The sequence below is a fragment of the Phasianus colchicus genome, chromosome 7 (assembly GCF_987193195.1).
Source record: "Phasianus colchicus chromosome 7, bPhaCol1.hap1.1, whole genome shotgun sequence".
In the NCBI taxonomy this organism is placed as follows: Eukaryota; Metazoa; Chordata; class Aves; order Galliformes; family Phasianidae; genus Phasianus; species Phasianus colchicus.
Genome location: NC_143442.1, coordinates 34,309,534 through 34,334,389, shown reverse-complemented (window position 1 = coordinate 34,334,389; position 24,856 = coordinate 34,309,534). Strand labels below are relative to the sequence as shown.

The following is a 24,856-nucleotide window of genomic DNA, read 5'->3' as shown; positions in this document are numbered from 1 at the left end:
TAGTTGCTGCCATTTTAAGGCTGTGGACTTCGGGGCAGAGAGGCTCTCTTCTAAAGCTCTGAGAAATAACTGAGTTTTATTGTCAGCCATAAAAACTGGAAAACTACAGAACTAGAATAGCTGTTGTGGGTTATGGAGAGATGGATGTCTGGGGTATTGAGCAGAATTGCACCTACCTGGCACAATCTGAAAACTTGGGGTGGCTCTTTCTGACTTGGAAGCTTTACTGAATGGATTGAAATAAATTTTGGTGATTTACAAACTTAAAATACTGTTCAGCGCCAATAACTAATTGCTATTGGAGATCTGGGGATTCCAAATACATAATAACACAGACACGGGTCAAACAGAAGATTGATTAACTTTTGTGAACGCAGCGAAATAACATTTGGATGGCATCTCCCCCTCTGCTCTCCCCTTCTCTTCAAGTGTCTGTGAAGATCTATATGCTGTAAAAGTGAGGAAAAATAGTGATTGTGATGCTAGTACAGTCAGACATCCATCTCTGGAAGGACTGGACTTCTTAAGTAGCTTGCATGCTGCCACAACTCCAAGGAGGAACCAAACGCTGAATAATGGGGCAATGTGGAGAAATGGGCCCTATTGGGGTGTGAGAACTCAGTTTTTAGCTGAAAGGAGTGGGGTTTTTGGTTAGGTTTTTAAGCAGAGCGCTCAGTTCTTAACTCTTCTTAGTGAGCAATGTGCTGGTAAAATGAAAAATACGATTGCTTTGTGCTGAACTAGTATTTTGGTGCTTTGTAAGCTGTGTTCTTTGAGGAAATATTTAGAATTTTTGTATTATATGTTGCTGTACAAGAAATCAGAGGCTTTGGTAAACCAAAATTGACAGGTGCATCACCATTCATGTGTTCCTATTTTTGATACCTGGTGATTAGGCAGGGCAGTGCTTGTTATCATTGGCGTGTGAAGAAATGCAGAGACAATAGTTAAAACTTCAGAGTGGCAATTTTCTTTCTTAGCTGTCAGAAGGCTTATGTTTAATGTGAATGAGAGCGAGGAGTTTGTATTCAAACGAGCAGGATAGGATCACCAATTACATCTGGCTTCCTCAAAAATAGGTTCTTGGAGCTTGGTTTTACCCTGCCATAAGCGTCACCGCTTGCAGTTTTTAATGTCACTTGTGTCATGTTGATTTATCTTTCCCAGAAAGGAATGTGAGGGTGTTCCCAGCTTACTGAAAGTGACTTCCACAAAAGCAGTGTGCGTGTGTTTGGTTAGTCAGTGACTTGTCTGTTAGTGTTGCCTGTAATTAAGCGATAATGCATCTGTCACAAATGGTCTCAGTGGTGATTCCTCGCAGATCACACTTGCAATCCTACAATTGCTTTGAATGCAGACTTCTGCCCAGACATGGAACTCCAAGGAACAGTGTTTCTTCCCTCTGTCTCCGCTCTTACGGACTGCTGACTTCTAGCAGTTTCTAATTTAAATCTAATATTTATTTATTTTTCTCTGCCTTCCTCTTTTGAGTACTTCCTACGTCCCAAAATATGCTTTCTTCAATCCCACATTTGAAGACTAACTTTAGATGCGTCTGTCTCTTCTGTCTGCTTTTGCCAGCCTCTTCCAGGAGATGAAAACGGACTACAGGAGGATCTGGCATGCTGAAGGCTGGGTCAGGTTTTTGAACTTATTCCCTCAGGTCAGATGGATTTCAGACATCCTCGTTTGGGTCTTCTAATTATGGAGCGTTTATCAGCTGGCATACCGGGATGACAGGGGAGTAAGGAAAGGCTCTTGCTGTACTTCATGCGCAGAGAAGTCCCCAGGCTCCAGCCTCCTGTCAGACTCCTTTAGCTTCACATTTTTCCCTTCCTTTTTAAAACACGTGACTTCAGGTTCTCTTTGAAAGCATGGTTAAGATCACACAGAATGGCCGGGGTTGGAAGGGACCTCAAGGATCATGAATCTCCAACCCCCACCACAGGCAGGGCCACCAACCTCCACATTTAATACCAGACCAGGCTGCCCAGGGCCCCATCCAGTCTGGCCTTGAACACCTCCAAAGATGGAGTGTCCACAATGATATGACTGCTTACACTGGAGCCTGTATGCAACATGGCAAAATGAAATAATTCTTGCTTTTGTTGGCCACTAACAGTAAAAGATAGAGGCTTACTGCCTTTTTGTGTGTGTGTGTCCATATAATCACTTGTTGCTTTCTGCTTTCATTGGGTAGTGAGGAAAATGCCAGAACCAACTTCACATGCTTCTCAAGGATGTCTGTTTAAATTTGAGTGCTCTGCCATTCTATTGCATAGCTGTGCAACTGTGCATTTCCCATACACCATTCTGTTTAAAATGTCCTTTCTGCCACGTGAGATGTGTGCGTGCTGCTCTTGATTTTCTTGCTGAATGTGTTGCTGAGCTCTAAGAGGATTTATGTTGACAAATACGTTGAATCAACATCTGTTGAAAATTGAAGTGGGCTTTTGGGACATTCTTGTGATACCCAAGGGTCATGCTATTCCATTGTCTGTTAAATATGAAATTTAAATCTGTCCTGATGTGAAACGAGTACATTGAAGCAGTGATGTGACCTAACCTTTACATGAACTGTGGAGGAATCTAGGGGCTCTGGGAAACAGCAAGCTTGTATGCGGATATAAGGGATAATGTTGGTATATGTAGAATATACCACTGTTTTTAAATGGTTACGCAGTGTTTTTAGTAATATTTGTACATTCTTGTCTAATTACCCCGGAGAAAAAATAACAGCCTTGTTTGGTGAACTAAAGCAAGCAAAGAAAGGTTCTTTGTGTGCTGGGGAAAGGTTTTTTATATCGCTGATGAAATAAGTATATACTGTCAGACTCAGTCTGGAAGTCGTTGTTCCAGCAGGAAGGCATCTGGTAACCCAGAATTGGTTGCTCTCTAACGAAGCAATTTGCAAACGCAGCATTAGAAAATAAGGATCAGCGAGTCTGAGAATGCACGGAAAAGGTATAAAAATCTTATCTTACAACGTTTCTAAAATGTCTGCCAGCTTAGGGGATGGATGCCAAGCAAACCTGAACGTACTCTTTTTCCTCAGAGAGTGGTGAGGTGCTGGAACAGCTGCCCAGAGAGGTTGTGGATGCTTCATCCCTGGAGGTGTTCAAGGCCAGGTTGGATGGGGCCCTGGGCAGCCTGGTCTAGTATTAAATAGGGAGGCTGGTGGCCCTGCTTTCGCTGGGGTTGGAGATCCATGATCCTTGAGGTCCCTTCCAACCCAAGCTATTCTGTGATACTGGGGTTTTGTTGCCCTTTCTTCTGGTAGAAAGTGTTTCTCAAAGGGCTGATTCTTTGTTGCTGCTTTATGCCATTCTTTCAGCATTCTTGTTACTTGCCATTTTTTCTAATGCAGCTGTTCCCCACATCAAACTGTTGGCACTATTTTAGATGGCAAGTCACAGGATCCAGTGATATCTGCTGGGTGGTGATCACTCTTGGGGGGGAAAGGACCTGACTGGGGAGGACTGCACCTCTGCGTGGTGGCAGTGCTCTCAGCATATTCCACATAGCTTGCCTTGAGTTTTAGAATGCTGATAAATAGCCACGAAGGTCATTTTTTGCCACAAAACAGTGTCTGTAACCTGGTAGTACGTTTGTTGGTCAGGGTTAGGGCGCAGCTCTGCAGGTAATCCAGGATAGCTCAGACTCAGTTTGGATACAGTAATCTTATCCCACCCCCACACCAAAGCTGTCCAATCATTTCTTAAACAACGGCGATTTTTCAGCTTTAATCTGAGCTGATGGGTTGCTCAGTGCTGTCTCACTTGGTGCAAGTCAGCTTGAAGGCCTTGGCTCTCTAATGGAACTTTCTTAACATGGGGGAAATGGACTGTGAAGCAATAACAAACGTGGGAGGATAATTCCTGTCCACTGACCAGGTAAGAGTACTATTTAAATAATAAAAAACACCTCAGTTGTAAAGGTGGGATAGTGAGTGAGATTTTTCATTCGTTTTTTTGACAGGTCTATTTAAAATGATTCAAAGAGTGATTTTTTTTTTTTAATACATATTTTCTTTGTGAAATTTCTTCTGTAGTTTTTTCCTGCAAGCTCAACGTGGAACTTGGCTTTCGGCCATAGGAGATGTGATTAGTGTTGTCGCTAGATGTGAGAATGCAGAGAAGCTGTGGTTTGCCCCCAGCCTATCTGTTACAACAGAATATCTAACATAATTAAATGGATGGTCTCACTGGCAGGAAGAGGATGTAAACTGAAGGACTGCATGAAACGTTTTCCCAGCTAACCATCCCCACATTTCCACATCTAGCAAATGTTTCAGGGCTTAGCAGCACTATAAAGTAGTGATGGGCATGAAAACAAATGATGATTTTTACAACATTTCTCTTGTGTGTGGTGTATCTATTAAAAATAATAGGATAAAGTTGATGTATGTAAAGAGGTAATGAAAAACAGTGCCTCGTAATGTGTAATCATCATGCTGCAGACCCACAAAACGTTTTGTAAGCACAGTGAAACTGTCTTTATTACCAGCTTGCTCTGCTAACTGATCAGTCTGAAGAGCTGAACTTAATTTGGATTGAGAACATTCCACCTGTGGAAAGGTACTCTTCAGGTCATAACTGCTTCTGAGTGTTGAAGTGTAACAAAGATTCTGTTTTGTCTTTTGCTTGGGGCCGGATATGAATGTAGCATTGGAGATGATGATACTGTTAATGCTCCATGACGTGCTCAGTAGTCATGCATTCTCTCAATTCCTGGCTTTTCCTTCAGCTTGTGCAGTTTGACTCTTTCCTCAGAGCACAGAGATCCTGCAGTTTGCCCTCAGCCATTTTATAGGTAGAACCAACGTGCTTCTTCCAATACACTTTTTAACATGCTAAGCTTGACAGAACACCGTTGGAGATGCAGGAAGCAGTTACTCAGACTGGATTTCCCTATTGATGGTTATTGGGAAAAAGAAGGAAAATGTGGAGTGGCAGATAAGGACAGTCCAGATATCTAAAATCCTGGGTTGAACTGCTTCAAAATGTTTATACTTACCTTAGAAGTGACTGATACAGCATTTATTGGATTATTAGATATTTAAGTGTCAAACTGCTGCTCCAGTTGTACAGCAAGCTGGCTGTAATGAAACATAATATTAATCTGAGTATTGCCAAACCAGGACCACTGCGTAAATGGATTTAATTTCAAATTCTGTGGCATTGCAGAGTCTGCAGTATGACCTGTTTGTACATGGATCTCATTGGAGAGTACAAGAGTGAGACTTGTTTTTATATGGCACAGGGGTTCTTGTTGACATTCTTCTCTTAAAACTTGATTTGAAGTAGCTTGTCTTGCACAACAGTTTTTAAACTAGATCTATTTTTATAATGCATTAAAATACTTAGGCTGGGTGGGAGTCTGCAATAAATATTTGTATTCCCTGAAGTAATGGCTGCTGGCAACTTCTGTGCTCTTACTCATCAGCTGCTGGTCTCAATTGTGCTGAATTCAACCTTTTTTTTTTTATCTCTGAAGAGCAGAAACGATTCCTTGTGCATGTTTCTCACCATTGAGAGGGGTTTCATTGATGAGATGCTGTGATGCTTTGGTTCTGGAAGGCAGTTCATTCAGGAGCCTGGCTGTGCCACTGCCATGGCTGGCATTGTGCAACTGCCAATACAACGCTGCCTTCAGAACTTCCTCATTGCTTTCTCAAGTTGTGTTGGAGCCAGAAAGCCTCAAAAGATTGTTGTACTGAGAATTGCCAGCCATACAATTAAAATAATAATAATAAACCCAAGCTTTTAGTATAAAGGTCTCTCTTAAATTAAAGGTCTGCAGGCTGATCTGAGCACAGCAGTGAAGTTACACTGTGGTGGTTTTATCTCCTCATCCTGTTTGGTTGCTTATGCAGTGAGATTATGCTACATAAATACGAAACCCCAAGATAAAAAAGAAAAAAAAATATAGCTTCCTAGAAGGCTTTTTAGTTTGTCAAGCAGTGCTTATTTTAGAAATGGGCTAGTTCAGGGGCATGGGAGAGAATCATGGTAATGCCATCAAATGCTTCAGTAATTAGATGTCAAAGCACTCAGCATTTATTTTGCTTGAATGCTTTTTAGTGTTAGTGTTTTTAGAAGATAATCAGTGTACTGGGCAACTGTGCTTTATTTTCATGCGTCTTGTTCCTGTGTCAGCTGTCTTCTTTATGGAATATTCTAAGCTCATCAAATCTAAAAGTCATAGTTGCTTTTGTAACAAATTAATGCTGTGCTGAAAGTTCCAAAGGCCTGCTTTCCTCTGGTGTCTGTTTCTACCATAGCACTGCTGGAAGGATGGAATGGAAATGGAGAGTGGACTTTCCTCACTTGAACACTGACTCAGACCGAGAACAGAGTGAACCTGGCAGAATTCCTTGGGAAGATCTGTGCTTCTGAGGCCACACTGTACAACTGCAATGCTCCCTCTCGTAAGGGAGAAAAAAGGAAAAAATAAGATGGTGATGTAGAAAGGGAGGAGAAAAGGGGGAGAGATGCCTGCCTTAAAAATGTTGTAGCCTGGTAATGGTGCATCTTTTTCCCCCGTTCCTTAAATCCTGCCTTGCTATGTTCCATCTTTCAAGGGTGTGCAGAACTGCAGGGCCTGTGCCTGTGGTTTAGCTATGGGTGTCATGGGAATGAACTTCCTGCCATAACGGCTCTGTTCTTCCCCTGCTGTGGCTGACTCAAGCTTTGTCAAATGCTGAAGTTAACCCTTAAAAGAGAGAAGTAAGACAGACCACCTGTTGTTATTCATGGAGGGGAAGATCCCAGCAGAGCGGATCTGGTGGACAGACAGCAGAGGATTTTGTCATGCAGGTTGCTGACTGGTTTGCAGGTCTGATCTGGGGCAGGTTAGTGCTTTGAGGCAGTTTTTTGGGCTTCAGTGTTCTGGACACTGGCTCAAGCATTATGAGAAAGGACTTTATAAGATTACCTGCCTTTTCTTACCTGGATTTAGCAAAATAATGAGCAAAAGTTGAAGGGTTACTGTTGAGATGGAGTGACTAGAAGGTTTGCCTTGATGCATCCAGCCCTTCTATAACTTTGTCAGGATGGTATTTAATCTGGTATTAGTCTTCTGGCATCTGAAATCTGTCATAAAGCCATTACACTGGATGGAGTCCTGAATACCCTAATTGTGACAGAATAGCTGATGAGGTTCAAATAAGTGCTTTAAGAGTAGTATCAGTTCTGCTATTCTTCATTAATACCAGAGTAGTAGCTCCCTCCTTACTAACCTCAGCCCAAGTTTAGCAGAAAACAGTACCAGACCTTTTTATTGCAAATATCAGCTCCCTAGTGTGGTGCCTACTGTAATATGATATTTCTAGAGCAGGTACATGTTTAGAAGCAATACTGATTCATTAATAAAATCGAGAGAAAACAAGCTTTGCTGCTCAGCAGATTCTCTGCTCATCTTATCTGTATAGTTTCTAGTACTCATCTTGAAGTTGTACCCCTTCCCTCCCCCCAAAAAAAGATTTAAAAAAAATTGGCAAGTTCAAATTGTATGATTGAAGTAATTATCTCAGATAAGAGAATCAGCAGAACTGATGAGTTCATGAATGAGCTGAAAGAGTAGACAGGGCAAGCCAAGATAACGCTTGTAGCAGCAGCCAGCGCTGTTATGTAGCGCACCTTTTATCTCTGCATTTGGACCAGAGTTGCTTCCTCGCATCCAAGACTTTTGGCACCCTGACTCCTCTCTTGATGTAGGTGTAGAGAATTTGGACTGTGGTTCTTTAACAGTAGTCTCAAAGAGTTTATTGAAAGGAAGAGCTGTTTAAAAAAAAAAAAAAGTCCTGGTAAAGCAAAGAAGCAGAACTGTCAGCTTCATCTGTTCCTCCAGTTCTCAAAGCAGCATATCTAGATGTGGGAAATATGTGCAAGTGATGGGGCGAAGTTGAAACTCAGTTGCTGACAACAAATGGCCTACATGTCTGAATGAGCTGTGATTGGAAGTTGGTTAAAAAAAGACTGAGTAACTGAAAACTAGACTGAAGCTTTGCACTGACAGTGTAGCTATAGGGGCTCTTCCCACATAGGTAGACTGAAAGCTTATCTACCGTCTTTTATAAGATGATGTTGCAATCACTAGCTGTCTGAAACTGAAACCTCCCCAAAGAAAAAGACATTGAAAATGACAGTTGAGAGCTGAGAGTCGATCTAAAAGAGTGGGACCCGTGCTTGTTGCTTCAGACCTTGGTCAGGGCTTTTTCTGGATTCTGTAAGACATCTGTGTGTTACAGGTACCATACTAACATTATCTCTGATAATTTTGCAAGTTTGGTGTGAGGTGCTTTTGTCAAGCCTAGTTGAAGCAGTAAGTCTGAGTCTAAAACCTAGAAGTGAAACAGGCTCTGTGCTAGCAGTTGGCAATCTCTCTGTGGCCTCCCTCCTTTGCAGCTTCAAGTCTCCATGCATCTCCTCATCAAACACAGCAGCATCCGCTCTTCTCATTGCAGCAGCCTCTGTAGAGCCCTGCTGCTTGCAGGCATTCAGATGTCACCTCTGCTGCACTTGACAGGGATGCAGTGCAACTTGGAAAGATGGGCTGTACAGCTAAAAAGCCAGCCATGCTCATAGCCCCAGAGCAGTTGTTCTTTCTGACCTTTGATCAAGTGGAAGTCTGTTCTTTATCTCCGGGTGACTTTCAGGATTTAGTGGAACTGTAGGGCAAATGAAGATCTGAGTGCCAAAGGTTGCCTGCAGAGGTGCTAGTGTTTGTCCATTTCAGCTGCTCACTGTGCTGGGTGAAATAGCTGCTGCCCTGAGCAATCTCCTATGATAGATTGTGAAATCGATTCTTTTTTCTTTTAAAAGGAGAAAAAATTGCTCGGAGCTTTGATTTTTTTTTTACTGGTAATTAATGCTTAAGACCTCGCTGACTCTTATAATTAGTGTTAATAACCTCATAAATACTCTTCACATATAATTAAGGGAAATTACACGTTGGAGAAGTCAAGATTAAGTTGCTGTGCTGTGAGGAATAATAGGCAAACCTCAGAGAAAGTGGCAGCTTTCAGGTAAAGTTTTATTGAAAATAATATTGTTTGCATATGTAGTGCCTTAAAATTAATCGCTATATAGTCTATTTTCATCCTAGTAAACAGGCTGTGTGTACATACGTCAATGTTGTTATATTTCTGGAGTGTCAAAACCAGTGTTCAGATAAACTCTTCTCATCCCTGTAAAACTGTTTCTTTGTAGCATGTCAAGTGCTCAATACAAAGCTGCTTTTTGTGATGGTGTTTGGCTTTTCAGCACTGAACATTGTATGGCATGGAGTCAAAAGCAGCTTTTCCCTTTGCAAAAGCAAAAACTGTGTGCTTGACAAAAGGAAGGGGCTTTAAGATCCCACATCTTTGGCAAGGCTTCTTGTGATTCATGGAAGGGAAGTGGAAATCAGTTTCTAAAATTAAACTGAACTTTCACTTTTTTTCCCCTCTCCTCCCAGTGAATGTGTTACTTTGTCTTTGGAGATGTGGATGAGAGAGGAGGCTCGGTTCAAGGCATCATTACAGGACTGGTCAACACTAACACCTCCCGTCTCTCCTTGGAATTTTGAAGTCACAAGGACAAGTTACTTGCATCACCTTGAATCTGACGTGCTCTATTTACCCTTTTCCCTGTTGGAAAGGAGGGGTGAAAGTGTTTCTTGCAGACTCTCCCCCTCTCCAAGGTGGACAAACAAGAAGGGCTGTGTTACATGCTGTAGTTAGAGTTATGTGGAGATGGCTGTTGGTCAACAGCTGCAGCCCTCTGCTATCATATGAGTGGTTTGCTGTTTGCCACACTGCTTATTTTAATGAGCTCCATCTGTATGTGGTGTAGGCTGTAATAGAAAGCAGTCTGCTTGCTAAATGGTGTCTACAGCGTAGTTTAGATGCTATGATTTACTCTACTGGGTTGCACATTAAGGTCGAATATCAAAATGATGTGTTTGTTTGCTATAGGACCACAGAATGGCTTGAGTTAGAAGGCCTTAAAGATCATCTTGTTTCAGTGCAGAATCATTGTGCAAAATGCTAGAACTTTGCATGAGAAGGAATGGGATTGCAGGGTGAGGTGAGAATAGGGCAACAAAGGAGCTGATGATGCTCATAATGTCTTAAGGATTAACTACACAATCAATTTATTTTTTTTCTTCTAAAAGCTGTAGCTTATTCAGGTAAAATTGCTTCAGCCTGAGTTTAAATATATCAGGTATGGCATCCAAAGGCATGGTTGGCTTACTGGGAATGTATGGTGCAACATATTTTCCTTTTCCTCTGCCATAGGTTCAGTGTAAATCCTTAAACAGCCTGCCATACCAAAAATAAGGCTGTATAAATATCTGAGCACATGGAAAAATAGCTTTCCTCTTACTACCACATTAGAATTTAGAATAATTACTCAATTTTAGACACTCAGTTGGAACCACTTAAATTATTAAGGATTCTGAGAACCCAGACATCCAGATTTTGGGCAGATTACTGGAAACGAGAAAGGCAGTGCTGGCACATGTACTGAGATGACCATTACCAAGTAGGATTTCAGGGAAAATGTTTGACAGTTTGTACTTCCAACAGCTGACAGGTTGGTTTTTTCAGCTATAAGTAAGTGCCAAATTAGAGAACTTCACACTTTACTCTTTGTATTCCACTTGCTTCACCTTCGATTTCAGATTGGATACAGAGAAAGCTTAAACTGTCTAAATGCATAAATTAGTCATCTAAGTGCCTGTGTTAAACTTAAAATAATAGCATGGAAGGAAATTAATGCCTTAAACAACTGTTAGTGGGATCTGCAAGCTCTCATCTCCATCTGATGCTGTTGCAGTTAGATGCCTACAGGAATGCTTGGGTTGGAACAGATGCAGAAAATAAACCTGGCTGTCAACCTTGGGATGGTTTCCTGGAGCTGGTAGGGGTTTTGTGGTGGGAGGAACATGCATTCTTGATGGTAAAGCTGTCTTGGTCTTGTTCCTTAGACATCACTCAATTTGGTGTAGGGTTAAATATGACTTACTTGATATCATTTTTGTCAATGTACAGGATGCTCAGTCATAGCCTTTTAACCATAGAAGAACTATGGTTGATGTGCTGGGCTGAATCTGAGATTCCTTTGTGTCTGGAATCAGCCCCAACTAACATGGCTAGAGCCCATCTACAGGAGGACTGAGGGAAATGACTTGAAAAACAGTTCCAACCTTGTGTTCAGCTTTGCCTGGTGTGGAAGAGCCCTTTTGCTGTCCAAAGGAAGTGCCATTTAGGTAGGTGCTCTTTTTTTCTAACAGAAGCATTGCTGTGCTTCTGAGAGGCATTTCACAGCTTTCAACTGCAAAGTTTAGAATAAAACCACTCTTTCAGATGAAGTCTACATTTGTGACCAATTTAGCCTGTATGGATTTTGCTTTGTTGCACTGCTCCCAGTTACAGCTCTTATATTCTGCTTTGGCAGTGTAGGTGAGAGACTTTAACATTTCTGATTGCTTTTGTGAGCCGGTTCTTCTTCTGTTCATGCTTTGTATCACTGAAGTATTACGAGGTTGGGCATGGTTTATGCTATGGCAATGTATAAGAGCCCATAAAAACCCCAGTAGTATGTATGTGAAGAGGATCAATACCTTCTGCATGTGAAGAAATCTAGTTCTGGAGGATGATGTATGCTGTGGGAAACATGCATGGCTTTCTAGAGCCCTATTTTGAGTTTCGTGTCATTTGAATGGCATTTGCTAGTAGTAAATGGCATTTGCATTGAACAGAACTAATTTTAGAACTATAGGTCAGAACTTGAATTTGTTTGTTCCTCATTAGTCTCTCAAGTAAGTGAGGTCTTAAATTTTATAATAAACAGCACTTATTCTCTTTTCTTTCCTTTCTGCCAGGTACTGTACAAGCCAAAAGAACATTCTCATTATTAGTTATGCAGCCTGTTCTCTTTATAAGCTGGGCTCCATTTTTAGTGCTTCAGTCATATTTCCAGCAGTAGATCTTTCTCCTTTCTTACTCACTTTTTCTTTTGTTCCTGATCTTTTGTTTCTTTTGTTAGCTATAGAAATACTGTTGCGCAAATCAGCTGGGTTGTCACAGGGAAACTTCACAGCATGAATGTGATGAGAAATAACCATATATTTGTGTTTTTTTCTTATTGAGATACTGTAGGGAAAAGAGCAGAGAAATCGCTTCCTTACCAACCTGTGGATTAGTGTGTGAGTGGGGCAAAGAGCAGTGTGCAGTCTTGCTTCTCTTCCTCTCTTGCTACTGGATTTGAAAGCTGAGCAAAGGACAAACAGACAGTAATCTGTCATATAGGAGTATCCCTTGGAATCAGTAAGCAGTCCAAGCCAGGTTGTGTTTTTCTTAGTGTAACTGATCGTGAAGCAGTGTATCTCCTGCTGAAAGGGAAGCACGTGGTGAGTACTCCTTTGCCATCTGTCCCACGTTGCTCATGTCTGTTCCATTAAGAATGGTGCTTTCGTTGTCCCTCAGAGGACAGAGCAGGACAAGCAGCAGCTGCCTTGCTGGCAGCGTGTGCTAATGCCCTAAGGAGATCGGCTCAGGAGCCCACGAGCTGCAGAAGGGGAGTGCTGCAGGCAGCGTGCAGAAGAGAAATGCACAAATCCCTCTTAAAGAAGTTGCTGCTTTCACCAGTTCAGCTTCTGCAGCTGCCTCTGTCTGCGGGCTGCTCTGTGTACTTCATTGATCGCCTGGATACAGGCGTTTTTATGGGATTGATGATAATCAGCCTATTTAGAGTTCTTTCCACTTCAGTGAAATGGATGTAAGAGCATGGCAGGAGTTCAATCCTGTGCATCGTTAAGGGAAAAGAAACCCTTCCCTGGGCTTAGTGGCAGTGAGGGATGGCTGTTGCTTGGAATGATGCGATACCATGGCAGAATTTGAAAAGTCAAATAGCTTGTGTCTTATGTGGGGCAGATGATCAGTACTCTTGGCAGCATACTTGTTTAAAATCTGCACATACAACACTTGATCTTAACCAAAAGGCCAAGAAGCAAGTTGGTTGTGGATGCCCTGTCCCTAGAAGTGTTTCAAGGCCAGGTTGGACGGGGCCCTGGGCAGCCTGGTCTGCTATTAGATATAGAGGTTGGTGGCCCTGCCTGTGGCAGGGGTTGGAGCTTCATGATCCTTGAGGTCCCTTCCAACACAAACCCAAATGATTTTGCAGGGCTAACAAAAGCTGCCAAAGGAGGGAAAGATGCTAAATGGTTGGTATATATTTCAGTTTCTTCGCAGAATGTACAGCTAGGACATAAGCTGTATGATTACTTTTTATTTTTTTTTAAAGTATGAGTGCTGTGAAAGTCAAGCACTGAACTGTGGGCAGCATTAACTACTTGAGGATTCATGTGCTCATTTATTGAAAGATTTGATCCCCTCGTCTTCATACAGATGAGATGTGACCTTGCTTGGTGCCTGAGCACCACCAAAACATGAACAATTAGAAGGATGTTGTATAATAAGGGAGCAGAAATAGATTCTTTTGTGTCAGAGCTGTAATAATATTCCATTACACTTAATCTGGGTCCTTGATCTCCACAGGTGTTAAACTTGAGCCTGGCAAGCAAACCAAGGGTAATTCCATATCGATCACTTAAAATTAATTAACTTCCTTGTGTTTTTAGTGGGAAAATCTCTTGTCAGAGGTAGGCCACATCATGATGAATAAGTTCTGTTTCAGAATGGCCATGGGAGAGGCAGACTTGAAAGCATCATCTCTGTGTGCTCTTAGTGTATGCAACTGCATCCTTTGCAGTGGACATCCAGAAAGCTGGGCTTCCTTCCTGACAGTTAAAAGTGGCACCTCCCAAGTAAACCTTGGACGTAATACACCTGCAAAGCAAACATCCCTGTGATAAGCTCAGAAGGATTCTGTATCTGGTAGGGGAAAGGCATCCAGGGAGATGCAGCGTGGGTTGGATTCAGTGCTTGTGTTCTACCCAATGCTTTGTGTGTGACTCTGGCTTCTGCCTGGAAGTGGGACAGCAGCGCCGCGTGCTGCCGGGCTGACTGCCAGATGCCCTGGGAAGAAACTGCTGCATGGTAAACGGACAGGGATGCAGCCCAAAGTCATTTCCTGCAGATCGATATGTGTGAACGTCCCCCACCGAAACTGCTATGCCTCTCAGCTGCTGTTTGGAAATGTCACAGAGGGGAGCATCCTTTCCTTCTGCCTGTTTTGGTGTGTCATGTCTCCTTGTGTCCAGGTAGCTGCCAGCTGTAGTGTCTCTGGTGTAGTGTGGCATATGGCAGTGATCTGATAGATCCTCTTTAAGCCACGTGAGAATCTCTGAGCATTTTGCTTGCAGCACAGTGGTTATAATAGCAGATTTGTCAGAACCTTGACTCTTCACCATGCTTCTAGCACGTAGCTGGATTTATAACAGCACTTCTCCTATTTGAAGAGAATCAGTTTTGCTGTTCCCAACCTTGCTACAAGTGCTGAACTGGATTTGAACATACTTGGATGGCTTTTCCAGTCTTGGTGCTACAGACTTGCAATGACTTTGCTGACTGTGGCTTTTGTCAGAGAGCTGTTAGCGTGACAGGGGAGTGTCCTCCGAACATTCAAGGTTGCTTGCAGACAACCTTCACTGTCAGAAATTCAAAGACACTGTTGAGTTAATAATAATTCTGCAACCTTTTCTTCCGTACAAGTGGAGCAGTGATCTTTATGACATTGCTAACCGCTTGTGAAGGACTGTTGATTGTGTGATGGTGTAAAATCATGCAGCTCTGCCTTTCGGTATTATAGGAAGCCCTAAATCTGCTGTTAAAAAGTGGCCAAGCTGAACACATTGGCCAAATACTCAGTGTGTCCAGCTTCTGTGTTCACATGTTTCAATGTGCTGTTCAGAGGAAAAACTGCATTCCTTTCCAGGCGTACTTCTTTCTGCTCCTTTGCTAGGAGCTATATGAAGCACAGGCTGTATGATTTGGAACACTACATCTCCTAGATAGACTGAGGCTTGATGACCTCAACACTTTTTTTTTTTTTAAACCTTTTTTGGCACCTTTATCTCTGAGTATAAATAGCTCACAAGCCTGTTCCTCAGCATTGGCTAGGCTGAAAGGAGTGTTAAATGCTTTTGCAAGGTGAAAATAGGCTTTCTCAGTTACTTGTGATGGAGCATGTCCAAGCTGCATGATATATTTACCCACTTCCATTCCCTAACAAATGTTATGCCACGGATTCAAGCAGCATTTGCAGATCTTGCATAGCTGTATTTAAAATGCTCTTCTAACAGAGGGTTTGTGCTGGGCTTACAGATAAGCGAGTCTCTCCATAATTCAGTTATATATAACTACTGGAAGCAGCTCTTTCTGAAACTTACATGTACAGTTTTTAAACAATGTTCTGATTGCACTATTTCCTGGATTTCCTGAAGAATCACTTAAAATGGTCACTTGCTTTGATGATGTTTGCTGTGAGCAGCTGGACGAGTTTACCATTCATGACCTTGAGTCTCAATTGATTTTTTTTTTTACTCTTAATAAATGGGCTTGGCATGTGTAGATCTTTATCAGCACCCTGTTTTATAGGAGATAGGGGATACATGGGGTCAATAACCTCGTGTTACTGCCAGGGAGGAGCAGGTGGGCAGAACCTGATGTGAATTTCAGCAGAAGCAAGCTAACTGATCTAAGAAAATAAACAGAAATGTATCACTTTGTGTTGTCTTTTGTTGTATCACCTTAAAGCCTACTCTAGTTCTACTAACAAGCTGTTTTCTGATTGTTATTTTAATATTTTTCAGTCACTGCAGGCAAAATCAGTGTGCTCAGCTGTGTCTTTAAAGCCAGGTGTTCTATATGTCTATACATAAGCAGCAGCTGCATTAAAAAGCCAAGGGAGCACGAGAGGCCATCAGAACTCACAATGAAGTTTGTGTTGGAGTGATGACCATGCCTGGGGTCCATTTGTAGGAGCACCAAGGCCACTATCTCTGCAAGAAGGGCTGGCAGCCAGGCTGGAGCTGGGATCCGGTAACTGAGCCAGGACAGCAAATCACAAATCCTGGAATGCTGGGCTGGGAGGCAGGAGGCAAAATGCTGCACGAGGCTCTGCCTCTACAGAAACATTTAGTGCAGTTTTCCACTTCTCCTTGGAGCTCTAAGGTGCTCCCACTTACAGCAGCGTAACTGTCACCAAAGTGCTCTGCTGTCATATTTATTCCTGCTCTTTCGCTTAAAAAACAAGCTTGGCAGGCAGCTGTGGCAGCCTGCAAAAAATGTTATGAACGCTTTAAACCTCTTAATGTTCTGTTTTATTCCTGCTGCAGTGAAGTTCTGAGTGCCAGAACCTTTTGAATACCTGATACCTTTTGAGTGGCTGGTATTTAAAAAAAAAATATATATATATAGGTTTTGTTGGAGGTCTTCAGAAAGCATTCATGAACCTGAGGATGGAGACACTAAGCATAGACTGTAAGCAGAATGAAGCTAGGGATTATATTTTTGTGGGAGGAAAATGTGGAAACAGTACAGACTTGAAGCATCCCCATCCTCTTGCTACCTTTGGTTTGCTTCAGCTTTTTTTTTCCCTTCTTTATTCTTTGCATAGGTGATTGAAAGGCATTTGGATGGGGTGGTAATTTAAGGAAGGCTGAATTAACATGTAGGTACACAGAGGAATATGCATTCTACAGTGGTCACGTATCCTCTCTGTTATCCCCTGGTCATCTTAAAAAGTGCTAATATCTTCATCCACATCCTCCATGACAGAATTTTCAGGCAATGGAACACTTAGACTGCAAATCTGGGGACCCAGCTTTGTGTGACTGAAGTACTGCCTCTTCGGTAACTCAGAACATTTGCTTTGTTTGATTGTTACTCCCTCTTGTGGGTTTCAGGACAGACTGAACAAGCTAGAAGTTCACTCTTGGCCTTTCCATATGGAGCAATTCATCACCACTACACCTCTGACCTGCTAGATGGGATGCTGACCTTCAGACTTGCCTCACTGCATACATCTGAGAATTAGAGCGTTCTTTTATTTCAAGAAGATTAAATCTGGGTGGTGCCTTAAAAAAAAAAAACAAAAGCATTTTCTTCCTACTTGTGTTCAGAAACTTGCAATTCTGTGCCATTAGTGTGTAGCACAACTTGTTTTCTCCTAAAAGTAGATGAGAGTCTGTGTCGTAGCATTTCTCTCTTGCAGACTTGGCAAGCACCTGATACATGACTGTATTATGATCTCTCATATCTCCTCTTCTGCAGTCAGCACTTCTGAGTTGCAGTTTGCGGGCTGTTGCTCTTGTCTGCAGAGAGCTGCTATGCTATGCAAGTTGCTTCTGACAACTAAATTCCAGAAGAGCTGTGTTTGCTTCCAGCCCGCTCTCCTGTGTACCCAATAAATACAAATGACTTAGCTGTGCAAAAGATTAAGCTCTTACTGGAGTTTCTCATTCATTCTGCTGGCATAAAGTTTGTGTAATGTGTTGTGTGAGGATTTCAAAATATTACCTTTTGCATTTATTTTCCTCCAGAGGGACACAATCTCTTTTCTCTGGGCAAGAAACTGAAGCACAGTGAAATTTTGTATTAATTGATGACAAAGACTGGTGCAACTTACTGATTAGTTTTTGGCATGAAGATTCAAGAACTTCCCACTGATACAAATAGTTCTGACCTATTGCAAAATGTAAAGGTCTCATGCTGAGTGATTCTCAAGCAGTTCACATGACCTAACTCCAATCTTGGGACATTTAAAGACAACATTACAATATGTCTTGGCTTTGGAAGCTGTTCAGTCTCTTGGTGTGGCCATGCAGTGCACTGAGTAAAAACCTCTTCAGAAACCACTTTTTTCTGCACCAGATCTGACCTCTGGTCTGTCTATCTGACTCTTCATCACACTGGAAATTCAGAAGTGTAATGCATTTACTGGGGAGCTGTGCTTACCATGGTGTCATTCTGCTTTCCAGCTGACCAGAATGATGATGTTTTTACAAATAGGTCTACACCCAACTCAGCCTGGTTGAGCCATTGCGTTTAACTGAGGAAGGAAAAATAAACAAAATCTGTATCTGGTGGTTCTTTATTACCTATTGTTCGATGTTATTACAAAAAATAATTCATTTAAATTTTTAGGAAAAACTTACTGGACTGAAAAAACTTCTGTTTGTGTTGAAGCTCTTTTTTTCCTTTGCTGCAGGAGTAACACTCTGTAAGTGGCTGGAGCGGTGGCTGCCCTTGTTTTGCTCATTTCATGATCTGAAATAAAACAGACACCTTGTAAACAGGAAAGAGGGGCAGCAAGTTCCTTTCATTCCAGGGCTAATCCCTAAAAATTAATGGAAGAGCTGTTTGTGTAGAGAAACAGGACTGTGGCTGTTAAATCTTGGGTGTTACAGGCTTTGGCTCTTGTCCCCTGTATTTTTTTTCCTCACCGTCCTGACCCTTTATTTTCACAAGCATCTTAATTCCTATCCTTAGAGTCACAGAATGGCCTGGCTTGAAAAGGACCACAATGCTCATTCGGTTCCAACCCCCTGCTATGTGCAGGGTCACCAACCAGCAGACCAGGCTGCCCAGAGCCACGTCCAGCCTTGAATCCTGCAGAATCCCCCTTGAATGCCTGCAGGGATGGGGCATCCACAACCTCCTTGGGCAACCTGTTCCTTCTTTTGCTCTTCTTTGATATTCATCATCTGTTTTGTCTATATAATGTTTTCTATGTATCCCACCATGTATTCTGCTTAGTCTGCAGTATTTTCAGCCTATTCTTCGAAACAGCATTAGTAACTGTTAATTATTTTTTTCCTCGATTAATAGCTTACGGGTGCTGCTTTAAGTTGAGATTTGCATCAACATGTGAACGTGCTAAAATTGCAGGGCTGTGTTCCAGACTTATTCAGATGAAATTTGGGATGCTGTGGGTACCACGTTTTGGTCTCCACGGACTATATTGCTTGCAGCAATCTCTGAATATCAGTTCTTATTTATATTTCAAATGCTTTTACTGGTCAGGAACAAAAGCTCTGTTTATGTTCTTGTTCAAAAAGATGCTGGCATTCACCCAGCCCTGGAGCCCTCCCTGACCTGTGTTTATTCTACAAAGAAACCGCTGAAATAGTGCTGTTTATTGCAGGCTCCAAATTTGGTTATTGTGCTTGCTTCTTCCATGAGCAGCATGGTCAAGACAAATGTGTTTGCTCTTTGCTGATGTGTACCAACGGCTGAATTCAATTTGCATGCGTGGTTCCTTACTGAAGCTCTGCTGAGCCCTGGGTGCTTGCCCTACTGGGAAACATGCTGTTTGCAGCTTGGCTTTTGCAGGAAAGAAGCAGCAGAGCAGTGCCAACGGTCTGAAATAGAGTTCCACTCATTTTCTATGTGTAGTAATGTACTAAGATGTCAAGCTGGAGGGAATTCAGAGTCATTACAACAAGTGGAAGGGACCACTGAACACAACTTCCTGCAAGTGAGTGTTTCAGGAGACAGCACTGGGGACCTTATTATATTCTTTTTGTGAAACTGCAGCATTTGCTCTTACTGTCGGTTGTTTTCTTGAATTTTTCCTACTGGATGTCATTTTAGACTCAACAATTGTGATTTGCTTATCTGACTGAATGATCCAGCTGTTTCCAAGGACAGTGTTGACTCCCTTGAAACTACTTTACATGAATAACAGTCTTGAGCTCAAGTATGTGAATAGTCTTGTATGGGCTGTATAAAGCTCATGGCTTTATTCCTTGAGATAACAGCTGTAGAGTGGCATCCAAATGCTTCCCTGATGGGAGCAGTCACTCACTGACCAGAGCTGATCAGGGATGCTAACTGAAGATGTGACTGAAATGCTGATACTGTGTTGGTCCTCTGCCAGATAGGTACAACCACCTACAGGAAAGTGGTCAGGGTTGGAAGCCACAATACACTCCTGCAGAGCTGCCCCCAGCCTCTGTGCAGGGATTGTTCTTGCCTCCCTGCTGTGCTGTATCTGAGTACAAAAATGAGATGAGGCATTTATTGCTAAACAGCCATGAAAGTGGTATGCCCTCTCTATACACAAACCAACCAGTTTAGGATCGCTGTCTGATTGTAACCAACCATCTTCCCATTCTTCAGGCTCTTTTTTTACAATACTTACACAGAAGCGTTGGTTTTTTTTTTATTATTTTTAATGGGAAGGCCTGCAGAACTGATCAGTTGTCACGCTCATTTTTCTTCTGAAGCCACTTTGCAGCGTTTTCACGTGGAGGGGGTTTGTTTAGATTGAAGGAGGTGCTTTCAGCACTTTCCCTCCTCCCACTAGTCCAGAATGCCTTAAAGCAGAGCCCTGCTTATAGCTGAACCAGCTGCAGTGAGCCAGTGACCTGGGACACACGGCAGGCCCAGCATTGTGCCAGAGACCACTCCAGCTGCCAGCCCCCGTGGAACTGCTCTGTGAGCTCCTTATTGTTAGCGTGCATGAGCTACACGAACAGGTAGGAGAGAAAAGAGACTATCAGCTTTCTGAGTAATGCATGAGTTTTACAGCATCACTACTTGTTTTCATCCCCCTGGGGGGTTTAAAAAAGCAAAAGCTTTGCTAAGGGAATAAACGCCTCTCAAACACTGCTAGGGTCTATGGCAGTTGTTGCACAGTACCCCCCTTATATAGGTGTGGTGAGATCGATTCCTTGTGGTAGGATGTGCTTTGGCAGTCCATGCAATCTTATGATGGAGTTCAGTTATTGTTTAGACTGTATTTTTAGCAGCAGCCCTTTGTGACTGCATGGCAATGCAATTTATGAAGTAAGACACAACTCCTTAATTGTCTCTTATGTTGTAGAGCTGTACGCAGTGTTCACTGCAGCACTCTGCAAAGTAAACATTTCCTTCATTTATGGGGAAAGGGTTCTTGTCAACAAGACTTCCCAGCTTCTGGTCACATGCTTGAATTATCTCTGAGATGGGTTTTCTGGCAAATGTTTCTCAAGTTGATGCTGTTCATATGTAAATTCCTCATTAGCTGTGGGTTTTTCCCCTCCTTTTCTCCTTGGTCTTTGGCTTAAAATGTTAAGCATGAAGAGCAAGAATGCTGACCCGTTAAACAGAGATAACTCGTGCTTGCACCATCAACATGCCAAAGGGGAATGTCTGCCTGATCGTTCTCCTGGCACTTGGAAGTTAACAGAGAAAAACAGATTTCTGGAATTCTGAGGAACAAAATAAGAACTCACTCATGGGACACTCTTACAAGAAGAGCTTGCCATGAGAAAACATAATTTAACCTCCCAACTTGGGAGGTTAAAGGTCTTGGTTAAGACCAAGACCCTTGGTCTTGCAGGATCGCAGGATCATGTGGTGTGAGTTAGTAATTCAGGAAAAGATGCTTAGGTTGCAGCTGGCATCATGAGAGGCACAGCAGCACTCCTCTTGGTTAGTTTGTCTCTCTAGTTATCCTTAAGTGTTGGAAAATTGGACACTTCCCCAAGTCAGTTGTTTTGCTAAGATGTTTGACAACGTGAGTCTGCAAAGGTACTTAAGGTAAAGAAATGATCGTTGTACATCTAAGTTGACATGCTGTTTTATTTCTCTGTAGTGAATATAAAGGTCGAATACTTGAGGTGAAACCATGATCATATTTAGTTGTAAGCAGTTTCCTTCCTCCTCCTCGCCGTGTCGCCATCTAGCCTCAATCAAAAGTCATCTGTTGATACTGGCAGTACACTTTGGTAATGAAAACTGGACATTGTTTTCCTAAGAAGCATTTAGTTGTGTACACTTGAGTTCATTGCCTTGGTGACGGTTTACAAGGAGGTTTTGTTAACTCTGCCAGCTGAGTTGTGAGGGAGCCAGGATGCCCACAGCAGGCAGTCACGATGAAGTGAGTTGCATACGTAGTCTCTTCTGTCTTCTGACTTCAGTAGGGTGTTACTCCATAGGTTTTTATAGGCATTCTTGAAATTAGAACAAGATTATGAACTGAAGGAGGAAAAAAAACCCCTTAAAGTAACTACATTTTTCTTCTGTCATGATGTGCTTGCCAGCTTTTTCATCCATAACTTGCAGTTTGTATTTTCCCTTCTCACTGTCGGGAATGCCAGTAATAAATACAATGCTAGCATTCTAAAATACACTACTTGAAGATAAAGGGAATAAACATTAGATTATTTTTTTTTTTTTTAATTTTTTAAGATAGAAATGCAGCTGAGTTGCAGATGGAGGTGATGGGCAGCATTGCAGTGTGGCTAACTAATATTGGGGTGGTCCAAACTGGAGCCATAGGGCTGCATGTTGCAGGTTTTCTCAGTGCTTCTATTTGTCTGCCAAGATTTTGGCCTTTTCCTTTCAACTTGAAGCTCTGCTTCTGTGCATCTCTAGTAACTAACTCTGGTGTAACATGTCCTGAAGACATCAGTTGGGTGTGACCTGTGTTGGAGGGCTCCCCTGGGTTTCACAGCAGTTGTTCTCTGTCAGCTTAGTGGTGCTGAATGGCTTTGGCGAGCAATCAAGTAAGATGCAGCATTGGCTGCCTAGCTTGTGTCTCAGATTATGTAGTTACAGCATCACATGTGCTTGCTTTTCATTTCAGTGCTTGGAGAACCACACAGAGCACCAGAGGAAGGAGAGGTGAGAGGAGAGCATGTTTGTAGCAGTTCCCCCTTCCTGGGAAATCCAGCAGCACCAGCTTGCAAATCTAGGCAGAACGTGCCTTGCTCCATGTAGAATCAAGTCAGACACATCCAAGTGCACATCTTGAATGCTGTCAGCTGTATATTGCCGAGGGAAAAAAAAAAAGAAAAAAGAAAGGAAATTCACAAGTATTAAAAAGACCTCCTAATCCTGGAAGTCTGCGGCACGCCGTGTGTTTTGACTTACCCTGAGGTGTGAAGTGCTTTCTCAAGTAAGCCAAGTGACAACAAACATCTTGGGTTCTATATTGGTTTTGGAAGTAATTGAAAAAAGCTGTGTGTGGGGGAAATTCTCAGTGACGTAATAATGTAATGGAGGAGCAGTGTGCCTGTCTCACCTGTCCAGGAGCAATAGGATGTGGCTGAGTCCTGCAACCGCCAGCACAAGCAGCCAGCTGGTTACCTTCTGAATGTAAAGTAGTGCCAGTGCTTCCAAATTAGCTAAGATATTGTCAGCAGCATGGAAAATGCAGGAACAGGGTGCTCTGCCAGCATGAGAACTGGGCTCTTCGTGCGGAGCGGGCAGCTCATGGAAAAACTGAGCTCAGCTGCTGGGTGGAGACTGCACGAGGTCCCAACCTTTGCTGGTGACCAGGAAAGTAAGAGGGTTTGGTTGCTGGTGACCAGGAAAAAGAGAGCAGGGTTTGGTTGCTAAGGGAGGGCCCTGTTTTGCTTGTCTGCAGCCCCACACCGTGTGCCAGGAAGAGATGACTCGCAGCGCCTGCTATTGTTACTGCTGCAAAACCTCTTTGGGTAAAAGGAGCTGCCCAGGGTTTTCTTCGTGGCTTGGTGGTTTCTTCCCTTCCCTCACCTCTGCTTCTCAAGCAGAATCAGGAGGGCTGGATGTGGCTCTGGGCAGCCTGGTCTGGCGGTTGACAACCCTGCACACAGCAGGGGGGTTGAAACTCGATGATCATTGTGGTCCTTTTCAACTATGATCCTGTGCAGCTTACACCAGTGTCCTGAGCTCAGCTCTACCAAGCCGATGCAGATAGAATTGCAACAAATTAGCGACAGTTGAGTGGTTTATTTCTGAGATGATGGTTTGAATGTCCATATGTAAGCATCTGCATGTAAGCATCTGTTCGTGTGCTTCCGGATGTTAATTCATTGCTCAGAGATGGAGCTCGGCTGTGCTGCCCAGAGGCCATAGGCTAAGCGGGTGGTTGTGCTTGTTGCTGGTGTTTATCTCCCTCCAGCATATCAAGGAAGCTGTAAGCTCAGCAACCGTTCTCCCAATTGCTTTCTCTACATAAACTGCTTAAGGGAAGTACGCTATGTACATAAGCCTCTTCACCAAAAAAAAAAAAAAAAAAAAAAAAAAAAAAAAAGCCAAACCAGCGTGAATAGCAATCAATAGAAGCAGCAGCCAGCGTGCTGATAACCGCCAAGGAAGCACGAAGCTCGTGTAGCTGTGACATCGCTGCCGGCGGGTGCTGCTGACTCACAGCGAGCACCGGCAGCCCGCGGGCACGGAGCAGCGCTCGGACTTCGGCTCCGGGAAGTGCCGGCAGCGCGTTGTTCCCCGCGGGACGCCGTGCTGCTGCTTTAGCAGCAAGAACCTGCCGCTCTGCTCTGCGGAGACGTGTGGGGCTTTTCGTTTCTTTCATGCGAAGATCCAACTGCAGCCATGCCGATGGAAGCGGACTGCCTGAGCCCAGAGGCTCAGAAACTGGTACGGCGGTAGGGGAGGGTTGGGGGGGTGCTGCGGCTCTTATGGTCCAAATCGCAGCCGGGCAGCACCTGTGCTCATTTAACCCTTCGTGGGCTGCTCAGCCTTTAATCGGCTTTCACAATGCTTAATAAGCGGTGTCCCCTCTTGGGTGTGCTTGCCCTGAACGTGCCTGCCCCACTTTAAACCACAGTGGGTTTGGTTTTGTTACCTCTTGCAGGACGATATCTTTGCAGTCTATGTTACAGCCCATGTCACACAGCTGTGTGTGAAGCTTACCGTGTGCAGTGAAGCTCTTGGCCACTTAGCGAGCTGCTGAGCAATGCTGTGCTCTTTAAGTTGCTTCTTACAGGTTTCTACTGTGTGTGCCTTTGGCTGAATTCAAATGTAATAATCATAGATGCTTAGAGAAATTCTGCTCTTTTCTTGTGTGTGTGTAAGATTTGGAACAGTCTGTGAGAATTGTCTCATTTTGGACGTGCTGTGTAATTTACAGCACCTCTGCAGCAGTGGGTGCTAGTGGGGTGCTTATTGTCGGCACTGACTAGCACCCACAAG

General features: G+C 43.1%; 1 protein-coding gene across 23 annotated transcripts in view; it reads left to right on the top strand.

Moving 5' to 3' along the window:
* Positions 1 to 24,856, top strand: part of LRRFIP1 (LRR binding FLII interacting protein 1) — an 87,697-nt gene that overhangs the window by 7,589 nt on the left and 55,252 nt on the right. For 2 of the 23 annotated variants that reach the window (XM_090144493.1, XM_090144489.1), the window contains exon 1: positions 3,195 to 3,893. The exons of 16 other annotated variants lie outside the window; for them this stretch is intronic. Coding sequence is in view for 4 of the 7 variants with exons in the window: in XM_090144491.1 (XP_090000617.1) it covers positions 24,257 to 24,301 (45 nt within the window). In the remaining 3 variants the exon portion in view is untranslated. Of the gene's footprint in view, positions 1 to 3,194; positions 3,894 to 23,044; positions 24,302 to 24,856 lie in introns of those variants that run through there. 5 more of the 23 variants (XM_090144491.1, XM_090144487.1, XM_090144495.1 and 2 more) reach the window with 3 other exon arrangements.